The sequence below is a fragment of the Eumetopias jubatus genome, unplaced genomic scaffold (assembly GCF_037043125.1).
Source record: "Eumetopias jubatus isolate StellerSeaLion01/CBP00866 unplaced genomic scaffold, mEumJub1_p1.0 scaffold_6, whole genome shotgun sequence".
Lineage (NCBI taxonomy): Eukaryota > Metazoa > Chordata > Mammalia > Carnivora > Otariidae > Eumetopias > Eumetopias jubatus.
In genome coordinates this window covers 14,991,367-15,012,955 of record NW_028274812.1, presented here as the reverse complement: position 1 = coordinate 15,012,955, position 21,589 = coordinate 14,991,367, and the positions used below count along the sequence as shown (strand labels likewise).

At 37.7% G+C, this 21,589-nt stretch overlaps 1 protein-coding gene across 1 annotated transcript in view; it reads right to left on the bottom strand.

Annotated features, from left to right (window-relative positions):
- Nucleotides 1-21,589, bottom strand: part of SYNE1 (spectrin repeat containing nuclear envelope protein 1) — a 454,522-nt gene that overhangs the window by 98,408 nt on the left and 334,525 nt on the right. Inside the window, exons 99-109 of the mRNA XM_028103363.2 lie at nucleotides 20,082-20,213; nucleotides 19,728-19,883; nucleotides 18,944-19,153; nucleotides 13,484-13,585; nucleotides 9,123-9,242; nucleotides 7,206-7,406; nucleotides 4,425-4,598; nucleotides 3,451-3,582; nucleotides 2,700-2,896; nucleotides 1,559-1,691; nucleotides 1,059-1,241 (exon numbers count right to left, since the gene is read on the bottom strand). Of these exons, the coding sequence (XP_027959164.1) occupies nucleotides 1,059-1,241; nucleotides 1,559-1,691; nucleotides 2,700-2,896; nucleotides 3,451-3,582; nucleotides 4,425-4,598; nucleotides 7,206-7,406; nucleotides 9,123-9,242; nucleotides 13,484-13,585; nucleotides 18,944-19,153; nucleotides 19,728-19,883; nucleotides 20,082-20,213 (1,740 nt within the window). The remainder of the gene's footprint in view (nucleotides 1-1,058; nucleotides 1,242-1,558; nucleotides 1,692-2,699; nucleotides 2,897-3,450; nucleotides 3,583-4,424; nucleotides 4,599-7,205; nucleotides 7,407-9,122; nucleotides 9,243-13,483; nucleotides 13,586-18,943; nucleotides 19,154-19,727; nucleotides 19,884-20,081; nucleotides 20,214-21,589) is intronic.

The window sequence follows — 21,589 nt, the reverse complement described above, 5'->3', positions numbered from 1 at the left end:
ATTAGAAGCTTGAAATTAAACATTAGGCAAACGCTGAACAATAATAGTCATCTTATGTTCACTTGACATCCAATACTATAAACACTGTATAAACATTAACTAATTAATCAAAATTCCAGTAAGAAGAAAATATTATTCTTATTTTATAGCTAGATTTATGAGTTAAAAAACTTAACTACAAAACATTCAACAGATGTATTTTATTAATTATCTTGTAAAAATTTCTGTGTATTATGACTGAGGAATGTTAAAGGAAGAAAGAAAAATACCACACTACAAACTATCATTTTCTAGATTTTTGGCACTCTAATGTTTATTCCTAAGAGCATGGCCAATTTCCTTACTCTTTAACTAAAATATACTTAGAATTCTGAATCTTGCTTGATCTAGCATACATTTTTGTATTTATTATAATGATTTGGAGAAACAAAAGCAATCATTTAAAATATTTATGGACTTCTATGTGGTGCAGGAAGATAGAGATGAATGTGAGATGTTTCCTGCCACCTAGAAATGTGTAGCTGCTGATTAGGAGGGTAAGACAGACATTAAACACAGCTATCATACCTAATAGAGTAATGAATACCAGAGAGAGAAACATATACCGTCTGAGATCCAGGGAAGGGAGGTGTATTTCTAGATAAGGGAAGTACTTAGGTTTATTGAATGCCAGTTGTTCTATTGTAGGTGAGATTATAGGTCTTTTATACATACTGTGATTGAATCCTCAGAACTACTTACTTTATGAGGGAAGTGTAGTGACCCACATTTTACTCATGAGAAAACAAAGAGCTTAAACAAGGCCAGATGAATGTTCTACTACACACACACACACACACACACACACACAGAGTAAAGAAGTCCTTGGAAGCTATGACATTTGTAGGTATGGCTTTGTAGAACAGTTCACTTTCAGTATGCAGAACAATGAAAGAGAAAAGGCAAGATGTCCATGACAAAGCTGATTTAAATTTGTAAGTAAAAGCAGATTAGCACTCTTTCCATTTAATACTGCTTAAATCAACTATTATGATTTAAGCCTATGATTATTTCTATACCTGGTGGAGCTTCTCCTGTACAGTTGGAATATTTGTCAGCAGGTCAGTCCACTGGCTATCAATCTGTGACAGCTCTGAACGTAGGGCAGCTGTGTCCACTTTCTTTAATCGAAGAAGCTGATTTCCAGTGCTCAGAACAGATGATTTCAGGGAAGATTTTGCATCCACTTCTTTGGAAAACTCCTAAAAGAAGTAGCAATGTTCAAACTGGGACTAAATAGTCTGACCTTTAGAGAACCATTTACTACATAAACAAATTTTCTTTACATCTTGAAGGGGAGTTATGGTAAACACTCCAGAGGAAAACAAAGGCACACCATTGCCTTGAATGAAAGCCAACAACGTAGCCATTCCTTGAAAATTGCTTTAATGAGGCAAGGTTGAAGCCTATTATTTTGCATTAATTATTGACCACACATAGTTAACATTGACAAATTCTCTATAGCTTGGCTTATTAAGTAGAGAAAATTGAATCAAATGCTTTAGATTCTTAGGCTCACCAGGAAAGCATTTAGATGATCACGGACCATTTCCAGTTCTTGTGGGACTGTCACAGATTGTTGAGTCCAAAATTCTAGCCTATCTTTTGCAGATTGTAACCAGTGAATAAGTTCTGCAGATTCGCTTTGATATCTGTAATTATATTAATGAGCCTATTAAGTAAACATCCGATACTTCTATTCTGCTAACCCATGTTATTCAGCAATGCCAATTTTAAAACAAGAGACACAACAGGTTTGGGAGAATAATGTCTTACATTCACACTCTCAATTTCCCTTCAAATTTATACTGTGAGCAAGTTTCAGCTTTCCCATTTCTAAGCTGAATGTAAATATATATATATTAAATGTATATATATACACATTTGTATGTATATATATATAATATATATATGTAAGCTGAATGTACACACACACACACACACACACACACACACAAACACACCTTTCTCCTACTCCTTCACATTGAGGCTATTTAGAAAATATTAAAGTTCTTAGAAATAAAGGTGGCATAATTGAGGCTATTTAGAAAATATTAACAGTTCTTAGAAATAAAGGTGGCATAGAAATAAAGTATTTCATCATGTAAAATCAACCTCCACTTTTCTTGAATACTTCCTATTGCCCTTGAGAAACTTTACTTTCTCAGACATACTTTCCTTCCATCTCTCCTTCTAAGGTTTTACTTTGACCATCCAGGCAAAGTCAATAGGCAAGGGAGGATCAAAGGTCCAAGATAAAGTGCATTAAGCACTTGCTACCCTGCCCACTTCTCATTACATGTTTATATAATTATATAAGAATCCAATGGGGGTGGCGCCTGGGTGGCTCAGTCATTAAGCGTCTGCCTTCGGCTCAGGTCATGATCCCAGGGTCCTGGGATCGAGCCTCGCATCGGGCTCCCTGCTCAGCGGGAAGCCTGCTTCTCCCTCTCCCACTCCCCCTGCTTGTGTTCCCTCTCTCGCTGTGTCTCTTTTAAATAAATAAAATGAATCCAACTGGGGGCTTTGTTTTTGCCTTTATTTTCCAAAATATGAAATAAGTGCCTAGAGGGATCATCTTTGTCAAGTCCCATACCCATTAGCCTTATAAAGACTCTTTAGCACTAATCTATAATGATGTATAATAGTCATTGTATTACCTGGTCCAGTGCTTCAGTACTGTTTCCAATCTGTGAAGCTCCTTAGACACTTTGTTGGTATTATTTAACCAGTGTTCTCCAAGTTGATTTAGCTGGCTTTCTAGATCTGAGCAGCTAATGGATATGAGCAGTCGTTTCCCATCATCTAATACCTGATATAATTTGGGCTGGTATTCATTAAGGCTGGATTTCAAATGCTAAAATTGATTGGAAATACTGGGTTAAAAGTTTGGACAATGCAATTTTTCTCTTTAAGAATTATAGTTTCTCTGGCACCCATAATGTTCCCACTCCCTTTTAGTCAGACTTCAACTATTTGCACCCAAGTAAGATTTGAAAATTTGAGATGGCTCATCCATATCTAAGTATAGATGTTATTTTTCTTTCTTTTCTTTCTTTCTTTTTTTTTTGTAGTAACTTCAGGTACATTTAAAACTACCAAGCTATAAGAATAGCATGACACCAGCATAATAACACCAGCATAATAACACCACAGAAAATGTTTGGTAGAGTTTGAATTTTCAAAGAGCTCTCTTATTAAAAAAAAAAAAAAAAGATCTTTCTTATGTTCTATTATAAAGCAAACACTTAAAATCTATCTGCTTTCAACAGTATCAATAGCTTGAAATAAAAATAAAAATACTTAATAAAATATTTGATTGCAAGTTTGTTTAGATTCCATTAAAACCATGGGAAAGTTTCAAAAGAAAATGTGGCAACTTTTCACACCAAGATGCCACTGGACACTGACCTGGTAGAGTGTTATCCGATCGATGAGCCTCTCCTCACTCTCCTCCACCAATCCCACACTGGGGATGCTACTTTCCACCGCCTCCAGCTGTCTGCTGAGCTCCTGGTGGTCTTCATCCAGATGAGACCATGTCTAGAAACACAGTATCAATCTGTGAGCTAAAGAATCCTCATTCAGGAATAGTGATCCTTTCTTGTGTGCAAAATATACATTCAACAGATTCTCTTAAAGTTATGTTGGAGATGTTTGTGTTGGGGGTTTGCTCTGGGAAGCAAAAGATGGCTTTGAAGAAAGTGATCAGATGGTGACCCCAAAAAGCACTGTGAATGGGCTTTGGCATCTGCAACCAACCCACTGTATGAACACGGGCAAGTTACTAAACTTCTCTGAGCCTCATTTATAACATTAAAAAAACAGGGATAATAATAACTCTCTTGCCCATCATGAGGATTAAATGGAATGATTGTACCCAGGGCACTTGGAACACAGCAGGCATCTGATATGCATGGTTTCACTGGTTACCACAGTGATGATGCACGTATGATTTAAGCAAAAGAGAAGAGCATGTTTACTTCATGTAGTAAAGTGAAGTAAATATATTACATTCACAAATAAAAAAAGCTACAGCAGACATTTTAGAAATATAAATATATAGTGCAAATATTCTACTAAGGAGAAATCCCACACCAGTCACGTCTCTTTCAATCATATAAAGCAAGGGTCAGCAGTTTTTTAGTTTGACTGTCAAGACCCCAAATATCGTTGCCCTAACTAAAGTCGGTATGTAGGGAATCTGGCTGACTCAAGGCATGGCAGAGCCTTTAATATAAGGGGGACAAGGCAGAACACAATGCTGAGTCTGAGGGAGTTCCAAAGTTCCATGAGGTGAATGGCATGGGTAAATATGTCTTGCCTTAACGGTGTGTTCTGCAGTTGAGTTTGCTGTAGGGAAGGGATTATGTCAACAGTCTCACCTCTAGAATGTACTCCAACTCCACGCCCCTCTTGTGAGCCCGTTTTAGTACAGCTGAAGCCTGTACCATCAGTTCTGTGTGGAATTGCGTTTCCTGTAGGACTGCAAAGCTGATTATCTTTCTGAAGAGTGTTTCAGTCAAGATCATATGAGATTCCAGGCCCTGAAAGTATTCCTGCAAGTTTTCAGGTAGAGAGAGGTCAGCAATTCATACATATACCACCTTACAACAAAAGCTGCTTCAGACATGAAAGCTGAGGGAACTCAATATACGAGCAACATCTTTCTGTCCCTGCTGACCCCAACCTCATGTAGGCACTCACAGCTTCCTGTAGAGAGGGGAGGGGGGCTCCTCTTGACCCTCCACTCAAGTGCACCTACACATGCTGTGCTGCAGATTCTCTGTCCCCCCAAACAGAGCCCTTCAGATGAGACCAGCTGCAAATTAAATTCCTCTGCCCTCTCAATACCTCATCCCTGACAATCTGAGAGACTCTCACTAACTCCACCACACAGACTGGCCTTCCTTATCCCAGGACACATTAGCTCCCAGCCCCTGTCTTCAGTCTCTGCCTTTACTCTATACTTCCCAAGATGTCCTCACTCTACACATTAACAACTTTCCTTCCTCCAAGTTTGGGCTTGAGCTCTACTTTTCCAAATTCCCAGAGCATTCGTTGTGCTCCAAGCTTGACATGTACCGATTGGTATTATACAGTTTTAAATTTCCCTTGTATTAGACCTACATACAACAGAATGATAGGCCTTGGGCAGTCCTACAAATGTGTTTTGAAATGTTATATTTTATGTGTAAAAGGACCCAGAGTGGGGAGACAGGGCTTATCCCACTTCCTGTTCCCTCCACTGTGGGTAGAGCTGAAGACCTGCAAATTGATAACAGTATTTAGTGCATACTATATGCTGAAACTCTACCAACGCTCTACTGACCAACTCTGTTAATCCTTATAAGACCTCTATGAGATAGGTAGTTTTATTTCCCATTTGGTGGATGAAGACACTGAATTGCCCAGTCTACAGAACATGCTATGCTCAAGGTCACTGCAGAGGTCTCCCTCAGAAAATAGTCTGGTCAGGGGCGCCTGGGTGGCTCAGATGGTTAAGCGTCTGCCTTCGGCTCAGGTCATGATCCCAGGGTCGTGGGATTGAGACCCACATCGGGCTCCTGGCTCAGCAAGGAGCCTGCTTCTCCTTCTCCCTCTGCCTCTCTCCCTGCTCAGGCTCTCTCCTCTCTTTCTCTCTATCTCTGTGTCTCAGATGAATAAATAAAATCTTTTAAAAAAAAAAGAAAAAAAAAGAAAATAGTCTGGTCAATAGAAGCCAGAATCTTCATTTTTAACTGACAATTATTATATCAGAGAATCTTAAAGTTGGAAGAAAATTTGGAGATTTGGAGGTCATTAAGCCCAACACTCACCAAAAACTGATATTCCTTTTACAACCCAATCTCCCCCTAATGGCCTTGGACAGTCTTCCCATGGCCAGGAGAATTGTCTGCTCAATGGCAGTATTCCTTTTAGAGTTCTTTACCTATTGGACCTACATCTCTATTATTTATACTCATTGATCCTACCTTCCTCTCTGGAATAACTCAGGATGATATTTTATTGCTGTTGTCAAAGATTTGAAGAAAACCAGCTGTGAACTTTAAAGCAATGTTTTCAAAGCCAAATGATAAGGCTTTAATAAATCACAAAGTTTTGGACAAAAATCTCTGGGAAAAATAGCAAGAAGTACAATTCCAAAAAAAAAAAAATTCGCCTTTATAAGCCACCACAGAACTACATAATGGTAGAATGTTAACCATATATAATCCAGTGGGATTTTCAAAGTTTCCATGTATGACATTCCTACAGTCTGAGAATTTGGGTTTCTGGACTGGCAAAACTATTCTTTCTGTAGTCATTCCAAAAATGCAAGAGTTATTTGTGTGTACACATTAAACAGGTATTCCTTTACTAAGGAGTAGTGTCTAACTTGAGCTTGGCTATGGCACATGCTGATAGGGCAGTCTCAGGCCTACCAAGTTTGATAACGTAGTAAAAGGACTCACTCTCCCCAGGAATAAACTCTTGAGGCCCACAGCAACTAGAGGAGTGTAGGCGAGAAGAGCTGAGTGATGCACGTAAGAGACAGGTACCCAATCCCACAGCTGAGTAGGTAGCTCTGCTTTCCCAGGGCACAGTGAGGAGCCTTTGGCCAGGACAAGGGAAGGCAGAGAGAACACTTAGGGATACACGAATAAATGGGCATAAAAGACACAAGGACAAATCAAAAGAGAGTTAAGAAGGAAACTGGGCACTTTGAAAAAAGTCAAGTTTCCCATTGGTTGCAGTAAATGAAGGGGAAAAGCCTGGCTAATACTAATGAGGAAGTGATAATTAAACTTATTGGGAATGATGGTATTCTTTTTTACATTAAGTAAGCTCCATGCTGGAGCCTAACACAGGGCTTGAACTCATGACTCTAAGATCAAGAACTGAGCCAAGATCAAGAGTCGGACACTTAACTGACTGAGCCACCCAGGTGCCTCTGTATTCTTTTTTAACTCACAAAATTATAGGAACGTATCCCCTGTAATTTTTCTGTGCTATTTAACATCCATGGGTTTGAATATACATTTGTTGACTATTTTAAAGAGTAATTTATTTAAGGAGGAACTCATAAAAGATCAATAATAGGTTTTACTAGGTAGATACATATCAGTGAGTGAGAATATGCTTTCGCAACTACATTCTCTCTCTCTCTCTCTCACTCTCTTTACCTTATGTTTGTCAAGTAGTTGTTGAATGTCCTCTTTGGAGGACACGATGATTTTCTGGTCCCCTGCCATCTTGTCCTGTCCAGTCTCTACCACATCAGCCAGATCGTGTAAGGCCCTTTCATACTGACCCTTGAGTGCAAGATTCTGGTTCAGCCCACTCCGCCGGGAGCCAATGGTCATCATCAGTTCATCATACATGTCCTACAAAACAGAGACGGTGATACTCACTCTCAATTCATGTGTTGACTCTTCTCTGAAAAGCAAACCACCTACCAAGTCCACGACCCAACCAAGAACACTCCTTCAGGTATCTGACTGGTAGTGATACTCTCCATGCAGAGCACTGCCTGTCTTTCTCATGAGTCTCTTTGAAAACTTCCTTCAAAAAAGATAAGCTAAATATTTACAGATTCCAAAGGATATGCAAAAATATTGGCTAGAGATGATGTGAGGTAGGTTTGACACCTCTCTTCTCAGGGTATCAACAGTTTATGGTAGGATGTGGGGTTAAAATGTTGAAAAGTTTTCATGTGGCTGAGGGAAGTGTAAGTGTAAATTCTAATTTTCTAATGTAATTCTAATTTTTATAATGTTCTTAACATTTATATAATTTTAGAGTAATTGAATAAAGTATCTTTCACATTTTATCTGCTAAATAATGATCAGATTTTGGACTATGCCCTAAATAAAGACCTAGAGAAACAGAGGAGTTTAATGTGAGCGGAATGCTTTAAGACTTAAAAAGGCAATGTTTTTGCCAAATGTGGTGGAGTAAATAAATAACTATTTAAACTGGAAAGACATTTTAGGAGATGATGATACACCAAACACAAAATTTATTTAAACCATATGGACCTGATTAATGTATCATATTAAGGTTGAGCGGGCCAAAATGGCTCAATCTGGAAAAGTTCAACTTTAATGCCCATTTACAACTATGATGTTTGACTCTTCCACCTGACATTTAAGCACAGTTGGAAAACTGTCTAAGTGCAAAGTGGGGGCACTGGGCTCATGACATTGTGAAATGTTAGATAATGGAATGAGACAGTTAAAATAAAAATGTTCTTTTTAAAATAAGAGCTATTTTATTTTCTCAAAAGGAAGAACTTGTGACCCTGTGCTGGAGTTACGCTATTAATCCCTCAATGGTTCTCTATAATGCCGAGAAAACTTAATGTGTGTGTCAATGTACACAATTCTTTCTTAATGTAACTTAACTATGTTGCTTATCAACTGCTAAATTTTGCTGGTCTAATATCCCAGTTCCTTCCTACCACCCCCATATTGGATTTTTGCCTAGCAGCCTGATCTAAGAAAGCAAATTAACCCCAAATTATTTCCTACTCCTGAAGGAGGCTGGGAAATCTGTTTAGATTTCACCTACCTTCTAGTTTATTTTTTTCTATTGGCCTGATATTGAAACTGTCTCTCTTCCATTCAGACATGTATGAAAGATTAACTATAGTTTTGAATACTGGAGAAAAATACTTTCTAAAAAGTATTAGCTTGAGCATTTTTTCTTTAAAATAGTTTTTTGAAGTACACTACAATGCAGGGTAGATAGCCATCTTTTAACTTTTCTAGGGAGGAGTGATAATTATTATATTTCCTAGAGTAGAAAATAATATGCCTCAACTAAAGGAATATATACCACAATGCCTAACCACTGGAATAATAATAAAGTAAATGTCAGAAAAAAATAAATCTTAGATGTTTGAGAATAAAATTTATTTTATCACATTAAAGCTGGTAAAGGTTCCAGAAAATTTTCTAGCTGTTGCTTGGGTTAAAGATTAGGACCTAAATGGCATGAACTGTACAGAGAAAAACCAAGAAAAGAGAGAAAATAATTTTTTCTTGACTTCTAGTTAGGATGTATCATTGAAGCTGAATGTTGCTGGTAGAAAGCCATACCTGAAGTTTGGACAGTTCCTGCATGGAAGGCTGCTCAATCTGCAACGTGTCCCCACGCTTTTTTAATTCAGTGATTCCTGCATCCAATTCCTTTAGACCATCTTCAGCCTCTTGTATTGCCTATGTAAGATTTATGATATTTTATTAAAACTCCCATAAACAATTTCCCACCCAAAATGTGATTATTGTGTCTATTTGTTCTTCCCTCTACACTAAACATTTTCAATGCCTACAAAAGGAGTCATTTTAATACAGCATAAAAACCATGACCATCCAGTATATAGAAAAGAGAAGGAGACCCTTTGTTATACCACAGTCAGCTACCTCACAGGTAAGGAAGTAGGAGGGACTTCACATGGAGGGTTGGGAGAACAATGGCTTCCTTAACCAAATACGGGAATTCGTAAATAGCAACACTTGAAAAAGAAGCATGACTTAGAACATGGTTAGAAAAGATACTGACTTAAGATTTTCTAGAGGAACATGTTCTGGTTTCCTGAGATGCATTTCAGGCATCCTTGGAGACAGATTCAATGAGACAAGAGGCAAATATGTCACAGCATGGTCAGAGAAAGCTCACTCTTTGTTGAGTAGAAAAGCAAGCGGTCAACAACTATTAAAGGGGCTGCTGGCCCTAAGTCTTGTCTTCCCAGCGTGAGTTCTGTAGAAGTAGAACAAGCTCTCACCCTGGCCTTCAAGAAGCCTGAAGTCTGGTTAGGAAGCCAGAGTAAACAGAGCAAAACAAAACAAGGGTGAACCCAATCAGGTTCTCAACTCGATGCAATTCATCCCTATTAGAGGAGACTGGAGAAGAGAGACAGCAGTGGATTCTGGAGAAGTCTAAGTAGACTTTTGGAAGAGACACAACCTCAGTTGCCCTGAAGGATGAAAAGAACATGGACTCCAGATGGCAGATGAAACACATGTGTCTTATTTTCTCCTTCCTGAATCACCACTACAACCACAGCAAATATTGTTTCCTTGTTTTTTGGTGCCCCCCCCACCCATAAATCTATAAGGACAAAGAAACAGCAAAGAAGGCAATACCAACAAGATTTTGAAAGCTGGAATTCAGAAGGATACGGAATAACTGACTTAAGAAATCTGAGAAAGCTGAATCCTATGCTCACAGGAGATCTGTATCACCAAACTTACAGCAACAGGAGTCTCTGGCTCTCTGGGTGAGTGAGATGGGGCTCCAAATAAGGACAGCTGGTAAAAAGCGGCTTAAAGAACAGTGAAATTTCCAGAGCCTCTTTACCACTACATGTTGCCCTTTTCCTTTTCTAGGAAAGATGGGGAGTTTATTTTCTAGAGAAGGTAAAACAGATAGTCTCTGGACTGACGGGCACCAGACATAGTTGCAGGTTTGAGTACTTGACTGGAAACAGGGGATACGTGACTGAATGCCCACAGAATGCTAAGTGGGGAGCCCCCACATCTTCTAGTCTCCAGACAGGAGAGGAGAGAAAATGTAGAAAGACCAATAGAAAAATCTAAAAACTGGACACAAGGATTCTCCAACAAACAGCCCACACAGCCCAACACTTAGTAAATCTCAAAATCATCAAGTCACATCCATACACAAAGTTCCCACTCAGCTGTTTAGTTCTCCATCCTAAATGTGAACAGACAACAAAGAATTTCCATAATCTCAGAAAAGCCACTAACACGAAAGATGGAGACTGAAACAAACAACTAAAAGCAGGCTGAAGAGAAACAGACAGTATGAGAAAAATAAAATTGGCCAAAAAATCATTAACATATCCAGAGAGATTATAAAAGATAATCTATTAGAAAAAGAACAGAATACTACAAAAAAAAGGATCATTCAGAGAACCAAAATGAGCTCAGGGAAAATGAAACACATGAGAGCAGAAATACAAAACTCAGTAGGAAAGTGGAGAATTGAAATCAAGGAAGTCTTCCAAAAAATAAAGCAGACTGTCTCTTAATAAAAGAATTAGAAGACTGGACCAGAATATCCAACATCTGCCTAAAAAGAGTTCCAAAAAGAGAGACAGATAAAATAGAGGAATGAAAAATTTTAAATCATTAGACAATTTTTCAAAATGGAAAGAGGAGAGCTGCCAAATCAAAAAAACAGCCTACTGAACTTCCAGTCCAGTGGATAAAACTGACCCTTCCCAAGGTGTGTCACTGTGAAATTTCAGACCACTGGGACATCTGTGGGAATTAGAATGATTTTAGATTCCTCAAGCCAACACCAGAAGCTAGAAAATGATGAGGTGCCTCAAAACTCTATAGAAAACTGATTTCCAGCCAAGAATTTTATAGTGAGCCAAGTTATCAATAAAGTGTGAACACAGTATAAGAACTTTTTCAGATGGGCAAAATATTAAAAAATATATCTAGCATGCATCCTTTCTTAGTAAGGATATGTACTAACAAAACAAGGAAGCAATATAATAAAGACAGACTTGAGACTCAGAAAAGAGAAGACCCAACAGAGGGAGAAGTGATGAAAATTCTCAGAATAGTGGTAAAGGGAGATCCCTGGAAGTCAGCTGTGCACCAGGCTTGTGGGGACAAGTCTGTTCTAGATCAGAAAGACATCGCTCAAAAGATGAATATATTGTGAGGTACCATCCTCGTGCCTCCTGCTATTATTACCTTTTTAACCCAAGGAGGGTAGGGGGGGAATTAGCACTTTTTTTTTTTTTTTTTTTGGTGCTTTCCATTTATTCAAAGAAATAGTCTATTTTTATCTGGGGGATTCACTTTAGTGATACTGGTCAATAATTAGTAAAAATGTTACTTGTGATCATACATATCCTATATTTCACATTAGAAATTCAAGGCAAACCATCACTATAGCTGCTGAAATCTCTTTTGGAATCAGGTATGTTAAAAGCCAAAAATAAAAAAGTAAAAATAAAGAAAAATTCCTTTCAAGTAGAAGATACGACATAGAAGAAAGCTTTTTAATTTGGGGGAAATGAGGGATTTGTTTTAAAAAGCAGATGAAATTATGGTCAAGAAAAATAAACACATACAAGTTTGCAGATTATTTTAGGTGATCTCACGGATGGATAGACAGATCTAGATTTCTACCTAGAGAAATATTTCAGGGGATTTCTATCACAGGTGATTCTCTATAGTCTACTCATAGAACCCTCAAAGGTCTACTAAAATTAGGTTAGGAAATCCTATTAAAACACATACTTTTCATAATTACTTAGCTTGGGAAACAGGAGATATTATGTGTAACATCCTTCTCATTTCTTCTCTCCTCCCTGTTTTCAATGACATCACTCGAGTTAGAATTCTCATTCCTTCTCCTCAGTGCAGCTACGTGAAGCCTCCTACTTCCTGACCTGGCATGGTCAGGTCCACCATCCAGAAGAAGGGCCTGGCACTGACACTCATTCTCACCTTCAAACCTCCCCAGTGACTCTGCACTGCCAGTGGTCTCCAAGGTGAGTGCAAGGACCCGAGTATATGAGATGATTTGTGAGGATGAAACACTACATCTTTCCTTTATGTTCAACCACATTCTTCTGAGTTTTCATTTGTGTATATGCTTTATAACACAGCACCTGCTTATGATTCATATACTTGTGGTGTGTGCTTATTTTTAAACTAATGAGGTATGCCATCAGTAAAGTTTAGAGACCGCTGGTTTGTAAAATAAAGTCCAAATTTTTCTGACATTCAAAAGGCCCTCCAAGTTGCCTCAAATGTACTCATCCAAACTTACTTCCCCTCAGTTGTTTTCATTCATCATAAATTCAGCATTTAGCTGAATAAGGATAACTTGCTTTTCTAAGATATATTTGTAGATATATTTCCTGTATTATCTAAGGATAACTTGCTTTTCTCCAGAAATGCTCTGAATTGTCTGCCATTTATGCCTTTGTTCATGCTGTCCTCTTGACTTGGATATCTTTCTTCCCAGTCTCTGTGTGTCCAAACTTCTCAGTCTGGTTCCAATTTTCCTTTACAAAATTTCCCTGGATCCTACCTCTGCTGGAGGCAGTTGGCCCCTCTTCTGAACATCCATAGTGCTTTATCTGTATTGCCCAGGACAGTCTGACTGTCCTGTGTCACTGAGGCTCCTATCTAATCTCAGTGTTAGGTGACAAACTTCTTCAGGTCATCATCTGCCACTGACACCTTTACCTATCTCCTATTTCCTAGTTCCATTCAGTAGAAAGTGACAGATTCCATGTCACCTGGCCCATCACTCAAACCTGGCACTTAAAGACAAAATGTATGACAAGCAAAAATGCTATAATAGTAAGCCATTAATCTTTTATAGAATTATCTGAAATCTCCTACCAAATCAGATCTACTCTATGTATGCATTTGCTCTTCTGGAAAAAGGTGGCCATAAATACCTCTATTTGCTCTGCCACAGGCTGTTCAAACACATTTGCCAGTTTCTGCAGAATGATGTATTTGTTGTCAGCCAGTGATGTACACAGCACCTTCAGATCATTCTAAAGAGGAAAGCAATAGGAAGACTTAATACATGTAACAGGGAATTCAAAATGGTTGTAAATATAACACACATTCTTAGAAATAATATATTGATGTAGGAATTTAACGTCCAGAAGAAACAATACTGTCCTGGGGGAAGGAGAAAGGAAGTGGTGACAATTTAAGTGTTAAAATTGACTTTTGAAGAAGTTGTTACACAAAGCACTTCCAACACAATACAAATGGTGATGAAGTATACAAATAAAAAGCAAATACTAGTCACCCTGGATATGTTTGAAATAAACGTGCACATTTAAATACTGCAGTGGAAATATTACACTAATGACTTCTATTTAGTGAAACAACCTATAGCTGCTGCCCTTATTTGGGGAAAAATATGATTCTTTTATTTTATTTCAAGTTATTTTATATTTTTTACTTTACAGATAAGTCCAAACTTTATTTAAAACTACATCTTAAATTTGATGAAAAAATGTGATTAAGAAGAATATAATTCCTTTATATAATTCCTCTCTCCCCTCATTCCCTCTCTCTCACACTTCTTTTTCTCCTATTTTCAGAGAATTTGCCCAAGTTTACAAAAAGCCATGCAGAAGTGTAGAAAATAAATTTTATCCATGATGACCAAGACATATGAAGAGACAACACAAAAAGAACTTAGCAAAAACTTTGTTCATAAAGATTACTCACTTAAAAGTCCAAATATATTTACATTAAGTTATATTCATCCAAAAAAAAAGTCAACTATCAGAATTTTGGTCCTCAGTTCTATAGGAAATAATTAACTGGGGTAAAATTTGAATGATATAATTCCTAGTTTTTCCTTCTAAAATGTCAGCAAACATATATGATGGGCTGGTTGTTCAGCAGAGGCTGAAGTTTGACTCATCACATCCTCTTTGTTAGGGGCTGATGATATATATACAAGGACACTTCCTCAAGATGCAAAAATCTGTCTACAAGGAAAAGGATAATCACACCAAGGAATAAAAAAACAACTTTAGGATGTGTGCCAGCCTTATAACACAAAATGCAAGGCTAGAAAACAAAACAGTGAGTGGATTATGCACTAAAATAAAAAAAAGGAAAAAGAAAAAAATTGCACATGAACATTAGAGAAAAGCATACTATCCAAAAAGGCAATAACTGTCACTAACCAAAATCCAAACCAGTCTGCAAGCCTCGTTGTGGATTCACCAGGAAATTGTTATAACAGTCCTGGAAAAAATGATGCCAGAAGCAAGGTTTTTGCTTATGAATTATAGCAATGTTTGTATTATTCAACTGTGCTCAGAGTGAGGCCATGTGGGCCATTAGAACGATGACATATTTATCTGTTTGAATGCCTAGAAAAAGATGTTTCCCATTCATCTGAACAGATTCAAAAGAAAAAGTCTCTATTAGAGACATATATTGAGAACAACATTAATTCAGTTATTCTAAATGAGTAGGTAAGTCTAAATAATACATCATGGGTTAGGAAATGAAGATTACGGGGACTTCCAACTGGCTGGCTCAGTTGGAAGAGCATGTTACTCCTGATCTCAGGGTCATGAGTTTGAGCCCCACGTTGGGTATAGAGATTACTTAAATAAACTAAAAAAAGAAAGAAAAAAATGAAGATTACAGATATATTTCCTGTTCATCATCTTTATATTTTTAATAACATTTTCTTTCTTAATTATCTTCTACTCAAGATAATAGAAAATAGAGTTCACATTTCTGGAGGCCTCACTAATTATTGGAAGGGTCCAGCCAAGAAGACACTAAAGCCAAGAATACGACTGATTTAAAAATTAATAAGAGACTTTAAGGGGTGTTATTAACCATATGGAAGTTGGTACTTTTTTAAAACTTTTTAAAAAAAGATTTTATATATTTATTTGAGAGACAGAGAGAATAAGAGAGCGGACACTCATGTGCGCAAGCACGAACGGGGGAGGGGCAGAGGGAGAGGGACAAGCAGATTCCCCACTGAGCAGGGAGCCTGAAGTGGGGCTTGATTCAGGATCCCGAGATCATGACCTGAGCTGAAGTCAGACATTTAACAGACTGAGCCATCCAGGCACCCCATGGATATTGGTATTTTCTTAAAAACGAAAATCCAAAGGCTATAACTGTTTTTTGTTACTACACATGTGACACAGCAGAATAATTAAGGCGTCTCTATATTACACACATATTAGAAATTGCAAGTTTTATTGTATGGTCACTGGCATTGCTTGTAGGACATAACGAGGCAGGATTCTTGCTTTTTGAGAAACAGGTACATAAAAGGTTTCAAGTTTTCAAATCATCTGTGCTGGCTCACTCATTTAATAAAGAATTCTTTCATTTTTTTCAGTTTTTAAATAACTTAAAATACTCGATTATAAAAATGTCCAGTAAATTTATTTGGGGTTAAGTCTATAGGTAAAAACCTTTTTAATAGAGTAATCGATGATTAACTTGTTGTGATTCCATGGAGATAATATACATTTACATAACATCAACACGTTCTTCCAGATTGTCCATTGGGTATAGGGTAATGTTAATAGTCTGGCAAAAGCTAATACTCAAAAGTTAAATGGAAAACAAAGGCATACCATCCCATTAACTACTGAGCACTGAGAGCATACCGGGTGCTTGGTGCAAAGTAAAATAAAATGGTTTGTGACTTGACCTTTAATTATATTAACATTGGAACTATTTCTTTCAATTAAATTGGAACACAAACATTTTGAAATGTCAGTTGTTGTTCGTGAGCTGGCCAACAAGTAGAAACTTGTTGGCAGAAGAAAAATAGAGAGGATGATTTAAAGAGAATTTCATGATTGTATGTTCTTCTCTTGGCCTCTACAGAAAATCAGTTCCAGAGTCTTCACGCTTAGTTCATATTTTACTCTGACTGGCTATAATTACCAATAAAAATTTTTAAAGTACTGAAGACACTAGCATGGTAAACGAAACGTGTAAAGGGAAATAGACTTCCAAGTGATACACACATTTGTACTTTTAACCCCCCTCATTCGTGGCTGATAGACCAACCAGAACGCTGTTAAAACTCAGTGCATTATTTTATGCAAGGTGCATTTTAGAGTAAAGAAAGAAGTTTCCATAAATTGCACAACAGTTTTGCTGATTTTAGACAGATATTGTATCTATGGACATGCAATCAGATCTTGCATCCAAAACAATATACCCAAATAAGCAGCCCCAGTTTTTCTGATTCCAAGTGAAATGTGCTTTCCTCTCTACGAACTATACAACATAACCTATACAAATGCAAATATCTGGTCCAGGTCATTCCTTGAAGCCAGAGTCTTGCATACCCAAATGTCTACTGTGACTATTCACCTGAGTATCTTAATTCTATAGCATATCTTTGTCCAGCCATGCCCATTGGTCAATGGAACTGCTCTGCACCAGTCCTGTCAGCCCGAGTCCCTGGACTTCCTCAGCAGTGCCCTTTTCTCTCATTCCCCATATCTAAACCACACACAAATGTGCTCCTGTTGATTCTGCTTTCAAAATACATCTTGAAGAGGTCTACTATTCTCCATCTCCCCTGTTAGCACCCTAATGATATAAAATATAAAAATATTCTTTGCGTCAAATCCTCGCTCTAGTTCTTGATGGTTGAATAATCTTAGAGAAGTAATTTAACCTTTATATTGGTTTCAGATTCTATATGTGTTATAATGAATACTGCTATTAATAGTAACAACAATAACAAAACTTACTGAATATTTACTATGTTTCAGACACTGTTCAAACTATTTTACACATTTAAAAAAAAACTATTTTACACATTTTAACTAATTTTATCCTCACAAAACCCCAGGAGACCATAGGATGGGTGTTACCTAACAGTCGAGCACACTAAGCCTTAGAGAAGCAGCTAAGGGTATATAGCAGTAGGGGACAAAGCCAGAATTTGAACCCAGGAGGGTTGGTTTTAGAGACTGCTCTAAATTTTTGCTCTTCCAACTTTGCAAAATGAGTATCAGAGGTATGTCGTGAAGATTAAAGACAATAATATAGGTGAAAATTCTTTGTGAATAAAAAAATGATACACAAATTGTTCTCATAATTTTACTTTGTAGTTTTAAGAGTACAAATTACTGAAAGGCAGTGGTGATTTGTTCCTCTAGATGAATACCTAGAAAATTCCATGTTTCTTGGCTGATGCTACATTTGACATTTTAACAGTATTTTTTACAAATCAAAATTTTATATCAAACTCTTGGTCCTAATTACATGTATCTATTTTACAAATCTTGTATGTTTGTTAAAAATAAAACTCAATTAGGAGCTCCTGGATGGCTCAGTTGGTTAAGCGTCTGACTCCTGATTTCAGCTCAGGTAATGATCTCAGGTCGTGAGATTGAGACCCCCAACAGTCTCTGTGCTGGGCATGGAGCCTGCTTAAGATTCTCTCTCTCCCTCTCACTCTGCCCCTCCCCCCACCTCTCTCTCTCTCCTCTAAATCAAATAAATAAATAAATAAATAAATAAATAAATAAATAAATAAATAAATCTCAATTAAAACCTAAGTATTCCCAAAAGATGCTTTTTATTAGGAATGGAAATCAACTCAAAGTTTATCAGTGGCTTTTGCATTTGATGAAGTTTATAGTCAAAGGAAAAGTTTCATAAGCAGACAATTATTCAGCTGGCAACAGAACTCTAGTCTAGGGCTTAAAGGCAATAAATCTGAGGAGTTAAGATTGGGAAGTAATGCCGTAAATTTTTTTTTAAAGATTTTATTTATTTTATTTTTTTATTTATTTATATAGAGAGAGAGTGAATGGGGGAGCAGGGGGAGAGAGAGAATCCCAAGTAGACTCTGTACTGAGTATGGAGCCCAAAGTGGGGCTCAATCTCACGACCCTGATATCATAACCTGAGCCGAAATCAAAAGCCAGATGCTTAACCAACTGAGCCACCCAGGCACCCCAATCGTGTAAATTTTTAATGCAGGCAGAAGTAGGCCATAGTTACTTTCAATGGCCCCTGGGCATTGGAGTCTAGGGTTCTGTACTGTGGCATTTTCTTCGTATTTCTTTGGTCATATGTTTTAAATTCCAATCGTCAAGTGAAAATTATAATTATAGTCATACGATTTATTGGTTGAATTTAAAGTTCTATTCAGCCCTTTGTTTGCTTGGTTGGTTTTCTCAACCCTCCATTTCTAGAACATAAACCTCTTAGTTTCCTCATCCTAGGGTTCTATTCCCTTCTTTTTCTGTAATGTTCTTGCTCTTCATTGTACATTTGAAAAAAAAAAATAGGTCTATGTCATACCTCAGTAAGACAACCTGCTTATTACTGAATATAGCTAGAGAATGGTCAACCATCTCTTGATGATATCTTACCTGGAAATTTAGTATTTGCTGAAGTCTTTCCTTCATCTGATGACAGCGTTGATTTACTACTGAGTCTAGCAAGGACAACCTGCCCAAAAGACAACCCAAAGTGTCTTCAATGACATCTCGGTTATCACCATTCTCTGGAAATGCTTGGGAAAATAAGTTCCTATTCTTATCCATTTCTTCAGACATTTCCTTAATATCTTTGGCAAGAGTCTAGGGTTGATAAAAGAGAAAGCACATTTCAATGCTTAGATCTATGAATCTATATACACATCACATCATTTCCTCAGAGAAAGTCCACCATATCTCTCTTACTATTCAGTGGTAACTACATCTAAGGCAAGTTGACCCACTTCCAATTCTATAAATATTAGGCAAGTTGCTGCTGGAGAGATTTTTCTCAGAAATTTTACATCATCAGCTAATTATAATATGTATTTGGTGAAAGGTAAGATTTGTAAAGCGCTATTTAGAAACTCATACACTAATTTTTAGCCTGTGTTTCATAGGTAGAAAATTTGCAATACACAAACTTCTACAAAGATTCCTCCATTTTTTTCTTCCTCCTACATACACAAGATAGAGAATAAAAATGCAAAACATGAGTATCTCTGGGAGTTTTTTATTTTAGACAGCTCTCTTTTGTATTATGCAGCTTAGAAATATACCTAATTTGTTCTTTATTAGAACTGTTTATTTGACCTTCTTTATATATTAATTATCCAACACCAAAATTTCAAGTGCTTTGTAATATCACATACTCACAGCCACCAGTTACCAAACTTACCTCTTGGTTGAAGAGGCAAGCTTCTGTTTCTTCTGGTAAAAGTGCTGTGGCAACAAATAAACGTTCTTCAACATCATCCAACCACGTAGAGGTAGCTGAGACCCCATCATATAACTTCTGTTCCAAGTGAATGTTCTGCCTCTTTGTACCCCCACCCTGAGAAAAAGGCGGGGGACATAGAATAATTATAGCACTTTGAGGAATCAAAGAAAAATACCAGGATGAGATGTCAGGGTCCGGTGGCTCTGCGTGTCAGGACTAATCACTAGTGTTGGGTCTTGACCCTTCATGCCCAGAGGTGGAACAACTTCATGGAGACCAAGATCCATGAGCAAGCCAAAAGTGCAGCCCTACCTGGGATGAAACCTCCTCAAAGGCCTGGTTCAATCCGTCTAGCAAAGATGTCACCGCAGATTTGTCTTGGGTCTGCCCATCCCCTTTGTATAGTGGTACACCAGACAGGAGCCGATTCGGCCTGCTGTATAGCTGTAGGCAAACAGGGGCATTTATTTAAGAGTATATGTACTATGTTCAGGTTTCATCACTTAGAATTGCACACTGAAGCAGATGCTGGAAAAACTGTCTTTTTAAAAACCTCTTTTGGAGAAATATGACCTCTTTGACATAGCTGCTAAACATGATGACCAAATTCAGCAATGGTAATATTTCCACTGATGGACTTAAAAAAAAAAAAAAGTGGTGGGAAAAATGCCTGAAATCCATCACAGCCTTCCTCTCAACTTGTCTTCTTGGTTTTAGGCTACCCATGATGAAATCATCCATCCTAGATACCGGATGGTATCTGTAAATCTTCATTTACTCAACTTCCCCTACACTCTTGTAGGCCCACACAGTGCCTGATAAGGCCCATGATATTGCTTAGCCCTCAAACTTTTGAATGATGTTTCCAATCAAACTCAGTTCCTATAATTTATAGAATGTCTCATTCTCACCTTGCCTTTCAGGCTGATTACTTATTATCCTCTAAACATGCCCGACTCATTTCCCACCGTAGCTAGAGCACCCACCACACAGCACCTCTTTAAAATCCACTTCCTTAAATTCCACACCTACTACAATGGCTTTCTACTTTTTTTTTTATTTCTGCTGCTTTTTAAATTCCTGCTTACAGAGCCTACCATGGTTGCCTAATTTCTTAGAAATGTATAAAATATTTCCTTGGTTGGGTTACAGGTTCCTAGGAGTAGGAGCCATCCATATATGGCTCCTCATCCTCAGGCTAGGTGACCTAGTGAACGTTAGGCCAAAAAAAGTGCCTGTTTTTATACTTGAGACAGTTAACGAATCCAGTATATAAAACTGTCAGTAAGGTAGTATGAAAAAGGAGGGACTCTGGAGTTGGACAGACCTGCGTCCAAATCCCAGCTCTGCCTCTTCCTAGTCACAAGACCCCGAGAAATCATCTAATCTTTCCAAGCCTTAGTTTATAGATCTACAAAGTAGAGAAATGTCACTCTCACCACAGTGTTGTTAGAAATAACACCTAGAACACAAAATATGTTCACTAAATGATCATCCCCTTTCTTCTTGGAAACTCTCATGGCCAAATTGCTTCTTCCTCACCTTTTCTCACCTCTTCACACCAAAGATAAGAAACCCACCTCAGAGGCACTTTGTACAAATGACCAGTGATTATGGAAAGAAAGCACTCAAATGCAAAAAAAGGCCATAAAAAAATAAAGAACATTCAATGCGTTCCATTTCCAATTCCAAAGGGCAATGAGATATGGACCTGAACCTAAACTTTAACAACAGTCCAGGGGTCAGGGGGGAATGTCAGTGGCAGCAGGCAGGGCTGTTATGGTAGGCTCACATAGAGGATGTCAGGGTGATAGCACAGC